General features: G+C 41.0%; 1 protein-coding gene across 1 annotated transcript in view; it reads left to right on the top strand.

Annotated features, from left to right (window-relative positions):
- The first annotated feature begins 10,738 nt into the window (after window positions 1-10,738).
- LOC124265116 (integumentary mucin C.1-like) overlaps window positions 10,739-22,798 on the top strand; it is a 14,825-nt gene continuing 2,765 nt past the window's right edge. The window contains exons 1-4 of the mRNA XM_046699908.1: window positions 10,739-11,169; window positions 16,933-17,026; window positions 17,312-17,629; window positions 18,867-19,006. Coding sequence (XP_046555864.1) covers window positions 10,849-11,169; window positions 16,933-17,026; window positions 17,312-17,629; window positions 18,867-19,006 — 873 coding nt within the window. The 5' untranslated portion in view covers window positions 10,739-10,848. The remainder of the gene's footprint in view (window positions 11,170-16,932; window positions 17,027-17,311; window positions 17,630-18,866; window positions 19,007-22,798) is intronic.

Below are 22,798 nucleotides of genomic sequence, written 5' to 3'. Positions count from 1 at the left end.
TGTGAGACCAGAGTCAACCTGACTGTATGATGGTACAATAGTTTCGTGTGAGACCAGAGTCCAACTGACTGTATGATGGTACAATAGTTTCGTGTGAGACCAGAGTCCAACTGACTGTATGATGGTACAATAGTTTCGTGTGAGACCAGAGTCCAACTGACTGTATGATGGTACAATAGTTTCGTGTGAGACCAGAGTCAACCTGACTGTATGATGGTACAATAGTTTCGTGTGAGACCAGAGTCAACCTGACTGTATGATGGTACAATAGTTTCGTGTGAGACCAGAGTCAACCTGACTGTATGATGGTACAATAGTTTCGTGTGAGACCAGAGTCCAACTGACTGTATGATGGTACAATAGTTTCGTGTGAGACCAGAGTCAAACTGACTGTATGATGGTACAATAGTTTCGTGTGAGACCAGAGTCCAACTGACTGTATGATGGTACAATAGTTTCGTGTGAGACCAGAGTCCAACTGACTGTATGATGGTACAATAGTTTCGTGTGAGACCAGAGTCAACCTGACTGTATGATGGTACAATAGTTTCGTGTGAGACCAGAGTCAAACTGACTGTATGATGGTACAATAGTTTCGTGTGAGACCAGAGTCCAACTGACTGTATGATGGTACAATAGTTTCGTGTGAGACCAGAGTCAACCTGACTGTATGATGGTACAATAGTTTCGTGTGAGACCAGAGTCCAACTGACTGTATGATGGTACAATAGTTTCGTGTGAGACCAGAGTCAAACTGACTGTATGATGGTACAATAGTTTCGTGTGAGACCAGAGTCCAACTGACTGTATGATGGTACAATAGTTCCGTGTGAGACCAGAGTCAAACTGACTGTATGATGGTACAATAGTTTCGTGTGAGACCAGAGTCCAACTGACTGTATGATGGTACAATAGTTTCGTGTGAGACCAGAGTCAACCTGACTGTATGATGGTACAATAGTTTCGTGTGAGACCAGAGTCAACCTGACTGTATGATGGTACAATAGTTTCGTGTGAGACCAGAGTCAACCTGACTGTATGATGGTACAATAGTTCCGTGTGAGACCAGAGTCAAACTGACTGTATGATGGTACAATAGTTTCGTGTGAGACCAGAGTCAACCTGACTGTATGATGGTACAATAGTTTCGTGTGAGACCAGAGTCAACCTGACTGTATGATGGTACAATAGTTTCGTGTGAGACCAGAGTCCAACTGACTGTATGATGGTACAATAGTTTCGTGTGAGACCAGAGTCCAACTGACTGTATGATGGTACAATAGTTTCGTGTGAGACCAGAGTCAAACTGACTGTATGATGGTACAATAGTTTCGTGTGAGACCAGAGTCAACCTGACTGTATGATGGTACAATAGTTTCGTGTGAGACCAGAGTCCAACTGACTGTATGATGGTACAATAGTTTCGTGTGAGACCAGAGTCAACCTGACTGTATGATGGTACAATAGTTTCGTGTGAGACCAGAGTCCAACTGACTGTATGATGGTACAATAGTTTCGTGTGAGACCAGAGTCCAACTGACTGTATGATGGTACAATAGTTTCGTGTGAGACCAGAGTCAACCTGACTGTATGATGGTACAATAGTTTCGTGTGAGACCAGAGTCCAACTGACTGTATGATGGTACAATAGTTTCGTGTGAGACCAGAGTCCAACTGACTGTATGATGGTACAATAGTTCCGTGTGAGACCAGAGTCAACCTGACTGTATGATGGTACAATAGTTTCGTGTGAGACGTGTTACAGCTCAAATATGGCGGGAAATCGAACATGAAAACATGAGCTAATTTCACCGTAGCACTAAAGGTCACGTTGCTGAGGTGACTGGGTTGGAATCGTCTTTGACAGATGACGTCTTTGACGTATTAATTCACAGTTGAAAAGAGACTTTATCAGATCATTATCCGTGAGTATAGTTTAACGCAGCTTGTAGCAGTATTCCAGCCAGATCGTGGCGGGGACACCAGAAATAGGCTTCACACATTGTACCCACTAGGCTACCCCACCCCTACTAGATCATTATCAGATCGAGTGATACTCAGAGATTGTGAATAGAGATAATTCCGACACTTCCGCCGGCAGATTATCACAGTGCGTGATGGGGGCGACTGTGGAATAATGAAGGAGTGCATTATTGATGATTGTTTCGTCCGTCTACATCAATGTACGTTATGTGGGTCACTGGGCTCAGAGGCAATACTAGCAGCAGAAAACAACATGATCTGTTCAACAACAGACAACTGACAACAACACGATCTGTTCCACAAAAACAGCAGACAACAACACGATATGTTCAACAACAACACCAGGCAACAACACGATCTGTTCAACAACAATACCAGACAGCAACACGATCTGTTCAACAACAACATACAAAAACATGACCTGTTAAACAAGAACACCAGACAAGAACACGATCTGTTAAACAACCACAGACAACAACACGATCTGTGAAACAACTACAGACAACAACACGATCTGTGAAACACTGACTGACTGACTGACTGAGTATGGTTTTACGCCGGTTTTAGCAATATTCCAGCAATATCACGGCGGGGAACACAAGCAATGGGCTTCACAAGTTGTTCCCATGTGGGAAATCAAACCCGGGCCTTCGGCGTGACGAGCGAACGCTTTAACCACTAAGCTACCCCACCGCCCCCTGTGAAACAAGAACACCAGACAACAACACCATATGTTAAACAACAACACCAGAGAACAACAAGATCTGTTAAACAACAACAGACAACAACACGATATGTTAAACAACACCAGACAACAACACTATCTGTGAAACAACTACAGAGAACAACACGATCTGTGAAACAACTACAGACAACAACACGATCTGTGAAACAACATCAGACAACAACACGATCTGTTCAACAGCTACACCAGACAACAACACGATCTGTTACACAACAATACCAGACAACAACACGATCTGTTCCACAACAACACCAGAGAACAGCACGATCTGTTAAACAACAACAGAAAAAAATCACGATCTATGAAACAACTACAGACAACAACACGATCTGTTCAACAACAACACCAGACAACAACACGATCTGTTCAACAACTACACCAGACAACAACACGATCTGTTCAACAACAACACCAGACAACAACACGATCTGTTCAACAACAACAGACAACAACGAGACCTGTTAAACAACAACACCAGACAACAACATGATCTGTTAAACAACAACAGACAACAACACGATCTGTTAAACAACACCAGACAACAACACGATCCGTGAAACAACTACAGACAAAAACTCGATCTGTGAAACAACTACAGACAACAACACGATCTGTGAAACAACTACAGACAACAACACGATCTGTTCAACAACATCAGACAACAACACGATCTGTTCAACAACTATACCAGACAACAGCACGATCTGTTCAACAACAACAGACAACAACGAGACCTGTTAAACAACAACACCAGACAACAACACGATCTGTTCAACAACAACATCAGACAACAACACGATCTGTTCAACAACACCAGACAACAACACGATCCGTGAAACAACTACAGACAAAAACTCGATCTGTGAAACAACTACAGACAAAACACGATCTGTGAAACAACACCAGACAACAACACGATCTGTTCAACAGCTACACCAGTTAACAACACGATCTGTTAAACAACAACACCAGACAACAGCACGATCTGTTACACAACAATACCAGACAACAACAGGATCTGTTAAACAACAACATCAGACAACAACACGATCTGTTAAACAACAACTACAGACAACAACACGATCTGTTCAACAACAACACCAGACAACAGCACGATCTGTTACACAACAATACCAGAAAACAACACGATCTGTTCCACAACAACACCAGAGAACAGCACGATCTGTTAAACAACAACAGAAAAAAATCACGATCTATGAAACAACTACAGACAACAACACGATCTGTTGAACAACAACACCAGACAACAACACGATCTGTTCAACAACTACACCAGACAACAACACGATCTGTTCAACAACAACACCAGACAACAACACGATCTGTTCAACAACAACAGACAACAACGAGACCTGTTAAACAACAACACCAGACAACAACATGATCTGTTAAACAACAACAGACAACAACACGATCTGTTAAACAACACCAGACAACAACACGATCCGTGAAACAACTACAGACAAAAACTCGATCTGTGAAACAACTACAGACAACAACACGATCTGTGAAACAACTACAGACAACAACACGATCTGTTCAACAACATCAGACAACAACACGATCTGTTCAACAACTATACCAGACAACAACATGATCTGTTAAACAACAACACCAGACAACAGCACGATCTGTTCAACAACAACAGACAACAACACGATCTGTTAAACAACACCAGACAACAACACGATCCGTGAAACAACTACAGACAAAAACTCGATCTGTGAAACAACTACAGACAACAACACGATCTGTGAAACAACTACAGACAACAACACGATCTGTTCAACAACACCAGACAACAACACGATCTGTTCAACAACTACACCAGACAACAACACGATCTGTGAAACAACTACAGACAAAACACGATCTGTTCAACAACAACAGACAACAACACGATCTGTTCAACAGCTACACCAGTTAACAACACGATCTGTTAAACAGCAACACCAGACAACAGCACGATCTGTTAAACAACAATACCAGACAACAGCACGATCTGTTAAACAACTACAGACAACAACACGATCTGTGAAACAACTACAGACAACAACACGATCTGTTCAACAACGACAGACAACAACACGATATGTTAAACAACTACACCAGACAACAACACGATCTGTTCCACAACAACACCAGAGAACAGCACGATCTGTTAATCATCAATAACAGAAAACAACACAATATGTTAAAAAACTACAGACAACAACACGATCTGTTCAACAACACCAGACAACAACACGATCTGTTAAACAACTACACCAGACAACAACACGATCTGTTAAACAACAACACCAGACAACAACACGATCTGTTCCAAAACAACATCAGACAACAACACGATATGTTAAACAACTACAGACAACAACACGATCTGTTCAACAACTACAGACAACAACACGATATGTTAAACAACTACACCAGACAACAACACGATCTGTTCCACAACAACACAAGACAACAACACGACCTGTTCCAAAACAACACCAGACAACAAGACGATATGTTAAACAACTACACCAGACAACAACACGATCTGTCCCACAACAACACAAGACAACAACACGACCTCTTCCAAAACAACACCAGACAACAACACGATCTGTTAAACAACACCAGACAACAACACGATCTGTTAAACAACAACACCAGACAACGACATGGTCTGTTCAACAACTACAACAGACAACAACATGACATGTTAGACTACAACAACAGACAACAACATAATATGTTAAACTACATCAACAGACAACGACATGGTCTCTTCAACAACAACAACAGACAACAACATGATATGTTTTACTTTAGACTGAAACAAAAGACAACTTCACTGCCATCTATAAATATATATGTTTAGCGCAAATACGGCTAATCAAACACTGCTGTGTGACCAATAATGGTTATAATAGCACGTCAACTGGTGCATGTCGTCGTTTAATGGTCGCTTGGTAACTTACATCCGATCGGACGGTTTGAAATATCGTACTTGCATTGCAGATGGAAAATCCGTGTTGAGACTAAACCTATCAGTGTAGCCACACATCCCTCAGTGACGTCACTGACGACTGATCTCATACATCAATTTATATAATGTCTCTGACGATCGATCTTATCCCTCAGTGATGTCTCTGACGCTCGATTTCATCCCTCAATAATGTCTCTGACGTCTGATATATGGGAGATCAAACACTACAGCACATACTCTCTGCAGGCAACTACAGTCAATATAAACAACTCAGCAAAAACACATACATGAGACATGAGACCAACACCCGTGTCCGATTGCATGGGTTCCGACGGTCATTTCTGAGCGTAGTGGCAGTCACAAAATGATTTCAGTCAGCAAAAATCCTTCTTCCCGGGTGATGGAACGCTGTCGTCAACCTGCATGTCGCTGGTAGATCATCCAAACGTCTAGATGCCATGCCCTTCCGATCACACTTTGTGAGTGAGTGTGAGTGAGTATGGTTTTAAGCCGCTTTTAGCAATATTCCAGTAATATTGCGGCGGGGAATAATAATAAAAATAAGCTTCACACATTTTACCCATGTGGGCAATCGAACCCGGATCTTCGGCGTATGAGCGAACGCTTCAACCACTAGGCTACCCCATCGCCCCCACCACCACCGCCCCCACCGCCCCCACCGCCACCGCCCCACCCCACCGCCCCCACCGCCCCACATTTTGTCCTACATCAAAAACGTTGTGCTGACCAAGTTGTAAGCAGGCCCATGCATGCCAAGCTTTTCAATCGTCAAACAACGTTTGTTACGCTGAGGGGGTCAAGCTTGCATTCAGTTGTCCTCTGCAACAAATGTTGTGCCCTGTGATAATCATGTGGCATATAACAGCAGAACCGGTGCCATATAGCAGATTGGTAGAAGAATTGGTGCCATATAGCAGATTGGTATCAGAACCGGTGCCATATAGCAGATTGGTAGCAGAATTGGTGCCATATAGCAGATTGGTAGCAGAATTGGTGCCATATAGCAGATTGGTAGAAGAATTGGTGCCATATAGCAGATTGGTATCAGAACCGGTGCCATATAGCAGATTGGTAGCAGAATTGGTGCCATATAGCAGATTGGTAGAAGAATTGGTGCCATATAGCAGATTGGTAGCAGAATTGGTGCCATATAGCAGATTGGTAGCAAAACCGGTGCCATATAGCAGATTGGTAGCAGAATTGGTGCCATATAGCAGATTGGTAGCAGAATTGGTGCCATATAGCAGATTGGTAGCAGAACCGGTGCCATATAGCAGATTGGTAGCAGAATTGGTGCAATATAGCAGACTGGTAACAGAATTTGTGCCATTTAGCAGCTTGGTAGCAGAATTGGTGCCATATAGCAGCTTGGTAGCAGAATTGGTGCCATATAGCAGCTTGGTAGCAGAATTGGTGCCATATAGCAGATTGGTAGCAGAATTGGTGCAATATAGCAGACTGGTAACAGAATTGGTGCCATTTAGCAGCTTGGTAGCAGAATTGGTGCCATATAGCAGATTGGTAGCAGAATTGGTGCCATATAGCAGATTGGTAGCAGAATTGGTGCCATATAGCAGATTGGTAGCAGGGTGGTGCCATATAGCAGATTAATAGCAGAACCGGTGCCATATAGCAGATTGGTAGCAGAATTGGTGCCATATAGCAGATTGGTAGAAGAATTGGTGCCATATAGCAGATTGGTAGCAGAACCGGTGCCATATAGCAGATTGGTAGCAGAACCGGTGCCATATAGCAGATTGGTAGCAGAATTGGTGCCATATAGCAGATTGGTAGCAGAACCGGTGCCATATAGCAGATTGGTAGCAGAATTGGTGCCATATAGCAGCTTGGTAGCAGAATTGGTGCCATATAGCAGATTGGTAGCAGAACCGGTGCCATATAGCAGATTGGTAGCAGAATTGGTGCAATATAGCAGACTGGTAACAGAATTGGTGCCATTTAGCAGCTTGGTAGCAGAATTGGTGCCATATAGCAGATTGGTAGCAGAATTGGTGCCATATAGCAGATTGGTAGCAGAATTGGTGCCATATAGCAGATTGGTAGAAGAATTGGTGCCATATAGCAGATTGGTAGTAGAACCGGTGCCATATAGCAGGCAGCGGAATCGGTGCCATATAGCAGGCAGCAGAACCGGTGCCATAAAGCAGATTGGTAGCAGAACCGGTTCCATATAGCAGGCAGCAGAATCGGTGCCATATAGCAGGTAGCAGAACCGGTGCCATATAGCAGATTTGTAGCAGAATTGGTGCCATGTAGCAGGCAGCAGAACCGGTGCCATATAGCAGATTGGTAGCAGAACCGGTTCCATATAGCAGGCAGCAGAATCGGTGCCATATAGCAGGTAGCAGAACCGGTGCCATATAGCAGCTTGGTAGCAGAACTGGTGCCATATAGCAGGTAGCAGAATCGGTTCCATATAGCAGATTGGTAGCAGAACTGGTGCCATGTAGCAGGCAGCAGAATCGGTTCCATATAGCAGGTAGCAGAATCGGTGCCATATAGCAGACTGGTAACGGAATCGGTGCCATATAGCAGATTGGTAGCGGAATCGGTGCCATATAGCAATTTGTGGTAGTCGAACTAGAGACATACAGCAGTTTGTGATATCAGTTCTAGTGAGATATAGCAGTTTGTGATATCAGTACCGGTGAGATATAGCAGTTTGTGACATCAGTACCGGTAAGATATAGCAGTTTGTGATGTCAGTACCGGTGAGATATAACAGTTTGTGACATCAGTACCGGTGAGATAAAGCAGTTTGTGATGTCAGTACCGGTGAGGTATAGCAGTTTGTGATATCAGTACCGATGAGATATAGCAGATTGTGATATCAGTACCGGTGAGCTATAGCAGTTTGTGATATTAGTACCGGTGAGATATAGCAGATTGTGATATCAGTACCGGTGAGATATAGCAGTTTGTGATATCAATACCGGTGAGATATAGCAGTTTGTGGATCAGTACCGGTGAGATATAGCAGTTTGTGATATCATTACTGGTGAGATATAGCAGTTTGTGATGTCATTACCGGTGAGATATAGCAGATTGTGATATCAGTACCGGTGAGATATGGCAGTTTGTGATATCAGTACCGGTGTGATATAGCAGTTTGTGGATCAGTACCGGTGAGATATAGCAGATTGTGATATCAGTACCGGTGAGATATAGCAGTTTGTGATATCATTACCGGTGTGATATAGCAGTTTGTGGATCAGTACCGGTGTGATATAGCAGTTTGTGGATCAGTACAAGACACGTAAATCAGTTTGTGATATCAGTACTGGTGAGATATAGCAGTTTGTGGATCAGTACCGGTGTGATAAAGCAGTTTGTCGATCAGTACAAGACACGTAAATCAGTTCGTGATATCAGTACCGGTGAGATATAGCAGTTTGTGATATCAGTACCGGTGAGATATAGCAGTTTGTGATATCATTACTGGTGAGATATAGCAGATTGTGATATCAATACCGGTGAGATATAGCAGATTGTGATATCATTACCGGTGAGATATAGCAGTTTGTGATATCAATACCGGTGAGATATAGCAGTTTGTGGATCAGTACCGGTGTGATATAGCAGTTTGTGGATCAGTACAAGACACGTAAATCAGTTTGTGATATCAGTACTGGTGAGATATAGCAGTTTGTGGATCAGTACCGGTGTGATAAAGCAGTTTGTCGATCAGTACAAGACACGTAAATCAGTTCGTGATATCAGTACCGGTGAGATATAGCAGTTTGTGATATCAGTACCGGTGAGATATAGCAGTTTGTGATAGCAGTACCGGTGAGATATAGCAGTTTGTGATATCAGTACCGGTGAGATATAGCAGTTTGTAATATCAGTACCGGTGAGATATAGCAGTTTGTGATATCAGTACCGGTGAGATATAGCAGGTTGTGATATTAGTACCGGTGAGATATAGCAGATTGTGATATCAGTACCGGTGAGATATAGCAGTTTGTGATATTAGTACCGGTGAGATATAGCAGTTTGTGATATCAGTACCGGTGAGATATAGCAGTTTGTGATATCAATACCGGTGAGATATAGCAGTTTGTGATATCATTACCGGTGAGATATAGCTGTTTGTGATATCAATACCGGTGAGATATAGCAGTTTGTGGATCAGTACCGGTGAGATATAGCAGTTTGTGATATCAGTACTGGTGAGATATAGCAGTTTGTGATATCATTACCGGTAAGATATAGCAGATTGTGATATCAGTACCGGTGAGATATAGCAGTTTGTGTTATCAGTACCGGTGAGATATAGCAGTTTGTGGATCAGTACCGGTGAGATATAGCAGATTGTGATATCAGTACCGGTGAGATATAGCAGTTTGTGATATCATTACCGGTGTGATATAGCAGTTTGTGGATCAGTACCGGTGTGATATAGCAGTTTGTGGATCAGTACAAGACACGTAAATCAGTTTGTGATATCAGTACTGGTGAGATATAGCAGTTTGTGGATCAGTACCGGTGTGATAAAGCAGTTTGTCGATCAGTACAAGACACGTAAATCAGTTCGTGATATCAGTACCTGTGAGATATAGCAGTTTGTGATATCAGTACCGGTGAGATATAGCAGTTTGTGATATCAGTACCGGTGAGATATAGCAGTTTGTGATATCAATACCGGTGAGATATAGCAGTTTGTAATATCAGTACCGGTGAGATATAGCAGTTTGTGATATCAGTACCGGTGAGATATAGCAGTTTGTGATATTAGTACCGGTGAGATATAGCAGTTTGTGGATCAGTACAAGGGACGTAAATCAGTTCGTGATATCAGTACTGTTGAGATTAATGAACATTATATCCCACGCAATAATCTGGACACATTAGCTGTTGGCAGAACGAGAGATACCTTATCCATGGACAGGTTGGCACGTCTCGGTATCGATTCCTGGCCGTCGACAAATCACCCGTATATACATCATCAGGGTGTTGGACCACAGGGTATTTCAACATCGGCCGGTTAACCCAGTACCTCGGTCAGTCAACAAACTACCATCAACAACAGCGCGCCGTATCATATAGAGGAGAGTGAAAGTTATCAAAGAGGCACTGTGTAATGGCGTTTTGTGTATCTGTTGGCTCCATCACAATGTGTATACTTGCGTTTCTTGTGTTCGTGACTTGCGCCACCACGACTGCACTGTGTAACTACGACACACTGACCCACAGACAGCTGTACGGGAACGTGTACCTCACTCTGTACCCGGGCGGGGAGTACCGCTGTCAACGAAACTGTTGGTACTCCAGCAGGTGCGTGTCCTTCAACTGGTACCCTCGTCTACAGATGTGCCAACTCTGCGATTCCTCAGGGAGGCTGCAGCCATGGAATCTACGGACAAGCCCTGGTGTTGTGTATGGCGAACCGGTACGATGTCAGGTAGGTCTGCTGCACACTCAGAATTGATTGGTCACCATGATGAAAAACTCATTTATGATGCTAAACATCTCACCCTAGTGCCTTCTGACAATATCAAGCATGTCTACAAGAGTAAATGAGGTTTTCTTTTTCTGTAAACAGAGACTGGCCAAAGATTTGAAAACTTAAATGGACGATTTATTTGGAATCACATATTTGTAATCACAAGCCACGCGGGTGAAATTCTACTTATCCCCCAACAGTAGATGTTAATGTACCAGATATACGACGTTTCTACGGACGAGAGGGAAAGTCGGAGAGTTCCACTGCATAACGGTTCAAGACTATCCTCCCGACAACCTGTGGTAGAAACAAAACAAGTTATGCATTTAGGAACCATGGACTGCGCCACTGACCAGATTTAACATGATATATTTTAAGTTACACTTTCTCAGTAAAGTACAGATTCTAGTACTTTTGTTGTCCGACTTCCATTTTCGGGTGGCTGAAAGGGCTAGGCGGCTGACTTTGAGTGCTGGCGATTAGATGCCTCATTCTGAGAGTGTGGGTTCGAATCCTGAATGGAACTTAAACCAACGAAGGTACTAGAATATGTGCTTTACATATAACATATAACATGTGTTAGAATTCACCACTTTGTAAATCGTATTGCGTGACGTCACTGACAAGTAACAGTGTCCTTTTCTTCCCTTCAATTGTCTGAAACTTGGAAATGAACAAGGCAGTAAACATTTCTATCGATCTATATTAAGCACAAACTCTTCCAAATCTTCTGACAAGGCAAATGGGAAAAAGAGTTTGATAAAGAATATACCAAATCTGAACAAAAAGGAATCTATTTGATGTCGAAACGATGCACAAAGAGTGTTAACATCAAGTGGTTTCAGTTCAAACTTGTCCATAATATTCTTTTTTACAAACACAAATTTACATAAGATTGGATATGTAGACTCTCCATTGTGTACATTCTGTGAAGCTGAACCTGAAACAGTGATTCGTCTGTTATGTGAATGTGAACATTAAAAAAGGTTATGGAGTCACTTGTCGGATTGGTTAAACACTGTAACTGCAGGAAGAATTTGTTTCACAAGTGAAAAAATGTTTGGGGGAATTGAAGGGAAACACAACAATCCATTGAATGTGATCAGCATTATTGCCAAACAAAATATCTATAAATGCATTAAAAAGAAAATCAAACCATGTTTTAAACATGCTAAAGACAGATAATTAACTATTACGAGGTAACAAAGATAAATTATATTCAGAACTGTCAATTTTACAGTTTCTTCAATTTCTGGTCATCATTTCATACTTTGTTTGCTGACACTTGAACAAATCTTCCCCAAGGGTTAATTATCCCACAAATCTCTTTATTTGCTGAAACTGGCAAATACTCTACACAACTATTGCTATTCTCTGTGCATCACTGCAAGTCAAAAGAATAATTATAACATATTATAATCTGTATAACTCTTTTATGTGTCATCTGTTGTATATTATCATGCATGTTGCTATTTGTACATCATAATTGAAAAACCTCACTTAAAATATGCCATAGTACCATGCTCCACAAATGCTGTTATGTATTGATATATATGTTACTGTATATCTTTATTTTGTTATACATGCAAATAGGAAATAAAACACTTAAATTAAAAAAACAATTGTAAATGATTTATGATTTAGGTGCAATCATTGGAATAAACCTACCACGCCTTGGCTTTGACTCCCTGTCTGATCATAGATGTATTCAAATATATCCATATCTTCCATCCTATCTTTTGAACCATTAGCCCGTCAATCGCTTTGGCTGATTCTATATATCTTTTGGTTTCCTTCGGTTTGGTCAACAGTTTCATTGGCAGTTTTTTGATGAACACGAATCTGTTGTGGATTGTGATTGAACATTTAGACTGTTAGGATGTTATTTTTATGATTGCTTCTTAGAAGATACCGAGATTACAACACTATATTATTTGAACATGTCATATATTTTCCATATAGAATCAAGATGTAAACCTACACATCTCCCGATAACGTTGAAGTTACACACGTCGCAAAATATTAACAATGACTGTAAAAGAAAATACAAAACTGAAAAAGCATTTAGATTTCTGGGAAAATAATAAACTGCAAGAATTTAGAGATAATGTACACTGAGATCCAGTACAGGAATTGCTAGATAGATCCCTAGATGCAGCACTATCAGACGGAGTATTGATTACATCACAGATGATTTATGTTTAGCAGCCTCAGACATGAAAAAACAAACGGGCAGCCGTTGAAAGATACCTTAAATAAATGGTTTGATAGGGAATGTGAAAGGTTAAAGAAAGATAGATGTAAAGCATTAAATAACTTCCAAAACACTAAGGATAGTCAATCGTTAAATGAATACCACAAAACTAGGAACAAGTACACAGCAACGTGCACACAAAAACGAAAGGAGTATTTTAAATGTAAACAAAAACGTTTGGAAGACAGTATTAATTATGCAAAGCAGTTTTGGACCGAACTAAGGAGTTTTAAAAGACTGAAAATAGTATACATATTGAAGAGTGGTATAAATACTTTGAAAACTTGTTTACATTCCCAGATAATGACTCGGACTCCCACCATTCTCCTGAAGCACCATGCCATTTGTAAATCAGGTCTTAGATGCACCAATAACTAGGGGTGAGATACTTGAAAGCATTCAGCATCTCACATCACCTGGTATTGCTAATATTATTCTTGAATTGTTTAAGAATTCAGCGGATATAGTTATGCCATATTTGGAGCTAATATTTAATGTTATACTCGAGACTGGTATTTTCCCACAAGCTTGGTCAATTGGGCTTATCGTCCCCATACATAAACAAGGTGATATAAATAGTACGAATAATTACAGAGGGATCACCCTCCTTAGCATATTTAGTAAAATCTTTACGTATGTCATAAATAAAAGACTTGTTCTATGGGCAGATATTCTGGATAAAATAAATGAAGAGCAAGCGGGGTTCAGAGAAGGGTACTCAACAGTTGACAATATCTTTATTCTTCAAACAATTATATAAACATATTTAAGCACCAAAGGTGATAAATTTTATGCTCTTTTTGTAGATTTCTCTAAATCATTTGACTCGGTAAATAGAAATATACTATGGAATCGTTTACGAAAGCATGGTTTAAGTAGAAAAATGAATAAACTACTCTGCAGCATTTATGAAAATGTAAAGGTATGTGTAAAAAAACAATAATGAGGTCTCAAATTCGTTCACAAGCCAGTTATGGGTAAGACAGGGTTGTATTTTAAGTCCTTTTCTGTTTAGCTTTTTCATAAATGAATTAGCAACTCAAATCCAGGGGAATTGCAATCACGGCATCTAGGTACATCCTGATATTATGCAGCTGTTTTTGTTTTTATTTGCAGATGACATCGTATTATACTCATGCCAATAATAGTTGTCACCCCCTTCAATTTTTTATTGGAGAGGGTGTGGGGGTGTGGGGGTTGGGGTGGGGAGGGGTGACAACCATTATTGGCATGAGTATATTTTCCAGTACTATAAATGGTCTACAAAGACAAATTGGGGAATTAGAAAGTTATTGTGATAATTGAAAACTAAGTATGAACAAAGATAAAACGAAAGTTGTAGTTTTTAAAAATGGTGGGAAAATATCAGGTAAAGAAAAATGGTTTCTCAAAGGAGAACCTCTAGAAATAACATCGTTCTATAAATATTTAGGTGTTTATTTTACCAAAACCCTGTCATGCAACAGACACACTAAACAGGCAGCCATGCAGTCCAGAAGGTGTTTATATGTGTCTATAAACAGTTAAATGTTTTAGGAAATGTTTTCACAAAATAAGCCCTATACTACTTTATGGGTCTGAAGTTTTGGGCCTACAACATTTCGCTGCCATAAAAGAAAGTTCATTTGTATGTCTGTAAAAGATTTCTTGGCGTTAAGATAAATACACCTAGTGTTATGGTCTATGGAGAATGTGGTAGATTCCCAATGTATATATTTTTCGCAAGTTAAGGCTATTAAATACTGGTTAAGATTGCTGAATATGCCTGCTCATAGATCCCCAAAAATGTGTTACAATATGATGATAGTTTATGACAATAATGGAAAAAATATTTGGGTAACGAATATGAAGACATTGTTGTTTAAAGCTGGTTTTGATAACGTATGGTATGACCAAAACGTTAGGTCTTACCCTAATTTTATCTTGTCACTGACTCAAAGACTTCAGGATATTTATGTACAGACGCACTGACTTAATCAAACAAATTTTAAATGTTTTTATTACAAACTCTTTAAAGCGCAAATAAGTTTGGAGTGGTACCTCTCTAAGATAACAGTAAAGAGTTCCGAGTTTCACTATCACGTTTTTGATGTTCATCTCATGATTTATTCATAGAAACTGGACGTTATACTAATATTAAGATAAAAGAGAGACTATGCCAACTATGTGATGTAAATACCGTAGAGGATGAGTACCATTTCCTTCTTGTTTGTCCGCTGTATTCAGATCTTAGAAGAAAATGTTTACCAAATTATTTTTATAGATATCCAAACGTTACTAAATTTAAATCATTACTAACAAGTACAAACATTTCAATGCTCCAGAATTTATCAATGTTTATATTCTATGCATCAGTACAATGAAATAATACTACGTGAAAAATGTAAACGCTACTACTCAGGTGAATACAAATGTATGTCTGTCATATTTTTATGTACTGTAATGCCTGTGGCCTTTTCAGTACGGAATAAAGATTGATTGATTACAACACTATAGATAGTAATAAGTCAGTGGTCTGTGCAGCAGGTTCTCGAGGTGGTAACAAGTCAGTGGTCTGTGTAGCAGGTTCCTAAAGTGGTAACAAGTCAGTGGTCTGTGTAGCAGGTTCTCGAGGTGGTAACAAGTCAGTGGTCTGTGTAGCAGGTTTTCGAGGTGGTAACAAGTCAAGTTGTCTGTGTAGCAGGTTCTCGAGGTGGTAACAAGTCAGTGGTCTGTGTAGCAGGTTCTCGAGGTGGTAACAAGTCAAGTTGTCTGTGCAGCAGGAGATTCTATCCCCAGAAATCTTAGAAATGTTCAACTAGTTTGGAAGGTCTAGAACTATCAATAATACATTGATCATTGTAAAGGGACTATTCCTATTAAGGATGTTTGAAGATTATTAGTAGTGCTGTAACGATGCATCAATATATCGATGGATTTCAATTGTTGACTCTCCGATAGCAATTAATCGATGTTAAAATTGTGACTATCGATAGTTTTAATAATTGACTTCCGTTAATAAATGCGCAGCGCAAAATACAGGAAGCACCATATTCGTTCACTTGGATTTAGAGTTATCCGCCCCTGTTACCTCTTAAACAAACGTGGTGGCAACCACGGCATGCTACTCTGAATTTGAAATTGTGAATAACAAGAAGTTTGTGTTTTAACTGTTTACTTGATCTGGGTTTCTTGTTTGTTATTAAAATAGACTGAAACTACTTCAACTTGTTTTTATTTCATATAAACTATACATGCATTTGGGAAATGACTTCAAATAAAACAATTCAAGGACGAAAAATACTATTGTATTGCAATAGTTGGTCGCAATAGACTATTGCTATCGCAATAGTTGTTTACCCCTCAATAGTCATTCCTAATTATTATACAGACAATGTTATAGGCAAGTGGATTTCCGGATGAACACATCCTCAAGCAGGAGCAATGAATTACCGCCTTCTGGAAGTTATGACTGCCTTTCATTGTAGGGTACGACTCACGCATGCGCAGACAGACCTTGCAGGGAGGACGAGATATGCATGCCAGCGGTCCAAGTGACTCAACACATATGCCTTTCATTAGGTAGGATCACATATATATCGATCTGTTGTCAAGTTTGAAGATATTGCCAAGCAGAATAATGTATGTAACATGTTGACGCAAGTTGTTCATGCAACACGGTCACGTTCTGTTGAAGCTATCTGATGTTCATAGGCACTTTCTCACACACCTCGTTTCCATAGTACCACGTAACCTTGTAATAATAATAATGGACATTTAGAAAGAGTCGTGTAGCTTTTAACACGGATGGCGTGGTAATATTGGTCGACACAAGATGCTGACTTGCTCCATGTTTTACCTTCACAGAGTCACTCCCCGTCATTACAACAGTGCAGAGTGAGAGTACATCTCCGCCCACCAGCACATACAGCACTACACAGAGTACGACGTCGTCCACTACTACTCCCAGTTCAACGACTCCGACGTTGTCAACTACTACTCCCAGTTCAACGACTACGCCACCAACTACTACTCCTAGTTCAACAACTCCGACGTCATCAACTACAACTCCTAGTTCAACGATTACGACGTCATCAACAACAACGCCCACTACGACCACTACAACCACTACGAAGCCACCACTAACGTCTACAACTCCTGTATCTACAACTACAGCTGTCTTATGTAAGTGTTAAATATGTAGTGATTGAACCAGTGGGAGGTAGATGGGGTCCAGTGATGCCACGGTGAGGCACACAAGTAATGGGCTTCACACATTGTAGTGGTAATGGGGTCTGATACCACGGTGCACACATTGTAGTGTAGTGGTAGGTGGTAGATGGGGTCCAGTGATACCACGGTGAGGCACACAAGTAATGGGCTTCACACATTGTAGTGGTAGTGGTAGATGGGGTCCAGTGATACCACGGTGAGGCACACAAGTAATGGGCTTCACACATTGTAGTGGTAGGTGGTAGATGGGGTCCAGTGATACCACGGTGAGGCACACAAGTAATGGGCCACACATTGTAATGGGGTCTACACATTGTAGTGGTAGGTGGTAGATGGGGTCCAGTGATACCACGGTGAGGCACACAAGTAATGGGCTTCACACATTGTAGTGGTAGGTGGGGTCTAGTGATACCACGGTGAGGCACACAAGTAATGGGCTTCACACATTGTAGTGGTAGGTGGGGTCCAGTGATACCACGGTAAGGGACACAAGTAATGGGCTTCACACATTGTAGTGGTAGGTGGTAGATGCGGGTCCAGTGATACCACGGTGAACACAAGTAATGGATTCACACAAGTGTTAGGTGGTAGATGGGGTCCAGTGATACCATGGTGAGGGACACAAGTAATGGGCTTCACACATTGTAGTGGTAGGTGGTAACCCAGGTATTGACACAAATCTTCAGAGTGACGAGCATGCGCTCTCACCAACAATCTCCCGATCACAAAGTGTTTTCGATTGAAGTATCTTTCTCGCTCAGAAAAATACCTTAATGACAAGTGTGTCAGACATCACAAATAAAGGCATTAGCATGGCAGTGTCGGAGCCTGGTGGTTAAAGTGTTGTCTTACCACGCCGAAGACCAGGGTTCGATACCCGACATGTGTACATGTGTGAAGTCCGTTTCTGGTGTCGCCCGCCGTGATGGTGCTGGAATATTGCTAAAAGCGGAGTAGTGTTAAACTCACTAACTCACCCATGGCACTAGTATGAATATATTCTGTCATGCCATCATGTCAACTCGGGGCTGGCCTCAAGTAAAAGTCAGGGATTGTGTGTTCTTTTTATGTCAGCCATTGCGCCTTAGCGTGTGGGTCGACTTTGTATCAAGGTCAGTTGTGTTGTATACTGAACACAGAAACGTTAGGCATGTTTTTTGCAGAATGTTCAATATTCTGTTTTTGGAAGATGTGGCTGAGGGATGCTATTCTCAGAGCAACTCCGACCGCCTCCTCCCAACTGACGACGACATCAGCGACAACTCAATGACCATCCCCATGTGCTCCGCCCACTGCCGGGATCTCGACAAACCCTACATCGCCCTCCACGTGAGTTTCCTACACTTGTTGTAGTATTGTAGTAACAGTAGTAGTTGTTGCAGTAGTAGTTGTTGTAGTAGTAATAGTGATAGTAGTTGTAGTGATAATAGTAGTATTAGAGATAGAAGTAGTAGTTGTAATAGTAGTACTAATAGTAGTAGTAGTGATAGTAGTATATTGTCTTTGACATGACTATGTGACAGTACACCTAGTGTGTATGTCATGACTCTAGGGACAGTACAATAAGTGTGTATGACATGACTCTGCCATGTGTCAGTACAACTAATGTGTATGACATGACTCTGCTATGTGGCAGTACAACTACTGTGTATGACATGACTCTGCTATGTGACAGTACAACTATTGTGTATGACATAACTCTGCAATGTGACAGTACAACTAGTGTGTATGACATGACTGCTAGGTGACAGTACAACTAATGTGTATGACATGCCTCTGCCATGTGGCAGTACAACTAGTGTGTATGGCATGACTCTGCCATGTGTCAGTACAACTACTGTGTATGATATGACTCTGCTATGTGTCAGTACAACTAGTGTGTATGGCATGACTCTGCCATGTGTCAGTACAACTTCTGTGTATGACATAACTCTGCTATGTGACAGTACAACTACTGTGTATGACATAACTCTGCTATGTGTCAGTACAACTAGTGTGTATGATATGACTCTGCTATGTGTCAGTACAACTAGTGTGTATGATATGACTCTGCCATGTGTCAGTACAACTACTGTGTATGATATGACTCTGCTATGTGACAGTACAACTTCTGTGTATGACATAACACTGCCATGTGACAGTACACCTAGTGTGTATGATTTGACTCTGCAATGTGACAGTACAACTTCTGTGTATGACATAACTCTGCCATGTGTCAGTACAACTAGTGTGTATGACATGACTCTGCTATGTGTCAGTACAACTACTGTGTATGACATAACTCTGCCATGTGGCAGTACAACTAGTGTGTATGATATGACTGCTATGTGACAGTACAACTACTGACTATGACATGACTCTGCCATGTGTCAGTACAACTACTGTGTATGACATGACTCTGTCATGTGTCAGTACAACTACTGTGTATGACATAACTCTGCCATGTGTCAGTACAACTACTGAGTATGACATAACTCTGCTATGTGACAGTACAACTACGTTTTATGACAAAACTCTGCTATGTGACAGTACCACTACTGAGTATGACATGACTCTGCCATGTGACAGTACAATTACTGTGTATGACATGACTCTGTCATGTGACAGTACAACTACTGAATATGACAAAACTCTGCCATGTGACAGTACAACTACTGAGTATGACATAGCTCTGCCATGTGACAGTACAACTACTCTGTATGACATGACTCTGCCATGTGACAGGTCAACTAGTATGTATGACATAACTCTGCCATGTGTCAGTACAGCTAGTGTGTATGATATGACTCTGCCATGTGTCAGTACAGCTAGTTTGTATGACATGACTCTGCCATGTGACAGGTCAACTAGTGTGTATGACATAACTCTGCTATGTGTCAGTACAACTAGTGTGTATGGCATGACTCTGCCATGTGTCAGTACAGCTAGTGTGTATGATATGACTCTGCCATGTGTCAGTACAACTACTGTGTATGACATAACTCTGCTATGTGTCAGTACAACTAGTGTGTATGGCATGACTCTGCCATGTGTCAGTACAACTACTGAGTATGACATAACTCTGCTATGTGACAGGTCAACTACTGTGTGTGACATGCCTCTGCTATGTGACAGTACAACTAGTGTGTATGACATAACTCTGCTATGTGACAGTACAACTAGTGTGTATGACATGACTCTGCTATGTGACAGTACAACTAGTGTGTATGATATGACTCTGCCATGTGTCAGTACAACTAGTGTGTATGACATGACTCTGCTATGTGACAGTACAACTAGTGTGTATGATATGACTCTGCCATGTGTCAGTACAACTAGTGTGTATGACATGACTCTGCTATGTGACAGTACAACTACTGTGTATGATATGACTCTGCCATGTGTCAGTACAACTACTGTGTATGATATGACTCTGCTATGTGACAGTACAACTTCTGTGTATGACATAACACTGCCATGTGACAGTACACCTAGTGTGTATGATATGACTCTGCAATGTGACAGTACAACTTCTGTGTATGACATAACTCTGCCATGTGTCAGTACAACTAGTGTGTATGACATGACTCTGCTATGTGTCAGTACAACTACTGTGTATGACATAACTCTGCCATGTGGCAGTACAACTAGTGTGTATGATATGACTGCTATGTGACAGTACAACTACTGACTATGACATGACTCTGCCATGTGTCAGTACAACTACTGTGTATGACATGACTCTGTCATGTGTCAGTACAACTACTGTGTATGACATAACTCTGCTATGTGACAGTACAACTACGTTTTATGACAAAACTCTGCTATGTGACAGTACCACTACTGAGTATGACATGACTCTGCCATGTGACAGTACAATTACTGTGTATGACATGACTCTGTCATGTGACAGTACAACTACTGAATATGACAAAACTCTGCCATGTGACAGTACAACTACTGAGTATGACATAGCTCTGCCATGTGACAGTAAAACTACTGTGTATGACATGACTCTGCCATGTGACAGGTCAACTAGTATGTATGACATGACTCTGCTATGTGTCAGTACAGCTAGTGTGTATGGCATGACTCTGCCATGTGTCAGTACAGCTAGTGTGTATGACATGACTCTGTCATGTGACAGTACAACTACTGAGTATGACAAAACTCTGCTATGTGACAGTACAACTACTGAGTATGACATGACTCTGCCATGTGACTGGTCAACTACTGAGTATGACATGACTCTGCCATGTGACAGGTCAACTACTGAGTATGACATGACTCTGCCATATGACAGGTCAACTAGTGTGTATGACATAACTCTGCTATGTGTCAGTACAACTAGTGTGTATGGCATGACTCTGTCATGTGACAGTACAACTACTGAGTATGACAAAACTCTGCTATGTGACAGTACAACTACTGAGTATGATATAACTCTGCCATGTGACAGTACAACTACTGTGTATGACATGACTCTGCCATGTGACAGGTCAACTACTGAGTATGACATGACTCTGCTATGTGACAGTACAACTACGTTTTATGACAAAACTCTGCTATGTGTCAGTACAACTAGTGTGTATGGCATGACTCTGCCATGTGTCAGTACAGCTAGTGTGTATGATATGACTCTGCCATGTGTCAGTACAACTACTGTGTATGACATAACTCTGCTATGTGTCAGTACAACTAGTGTGTATGGCATGACTCTGCCATGTGTCAGTACAACTACTGAGTATGACATAACTCTGCTATGTGACAGGTCAACTACTGTGTGTGACATGCCTCTGCTATGTGACAGTACAACTACTGTGTATGACATAACTCTGCTATGTGACAGTACAACTTCTGTGTATGACATAACTCTGCCATGTGTCAGTACAACTAGTGTGTATGATATGACTCTGCTATGTGACAGTACAACTAGTGTGTATGATATGACTCTGCCATGTGTCAGTACAACTAGTGTGTATGATATGACTCTGCTATGTGACAGTACAACTTCTGTGTATGACATAACACTGCCATGTGACAGTACACCTAGTGTGTATGATATGACTCTGCAATGTGACAGTACAACTTCTGTGTATGACATAGCTCTGCCATGTGACAGTACAACTAGTGTGTATGATA

This window comes from Haliotis rubra, unplaced genomic scaffold (genome assembly GCF_003918875.1).
Source record: "Haliotis rubra isolate DU_JTF1 unplaced genomic scaffold, ASM391887v1 Scf960, whole genome shotgun sequence".
NCBI classification, from domain to species: domain Eukaryota; kingdom Metazoa; phylum Mollusca; class Gastropoda; order Lepetellida; family Haliotidae; genus Haliotis; species Haliotis rubra.
Note: the sequence above shows the minus strand (reverse complement) of the source record. Positions and strands in the feature narration are given on the sequence as shown.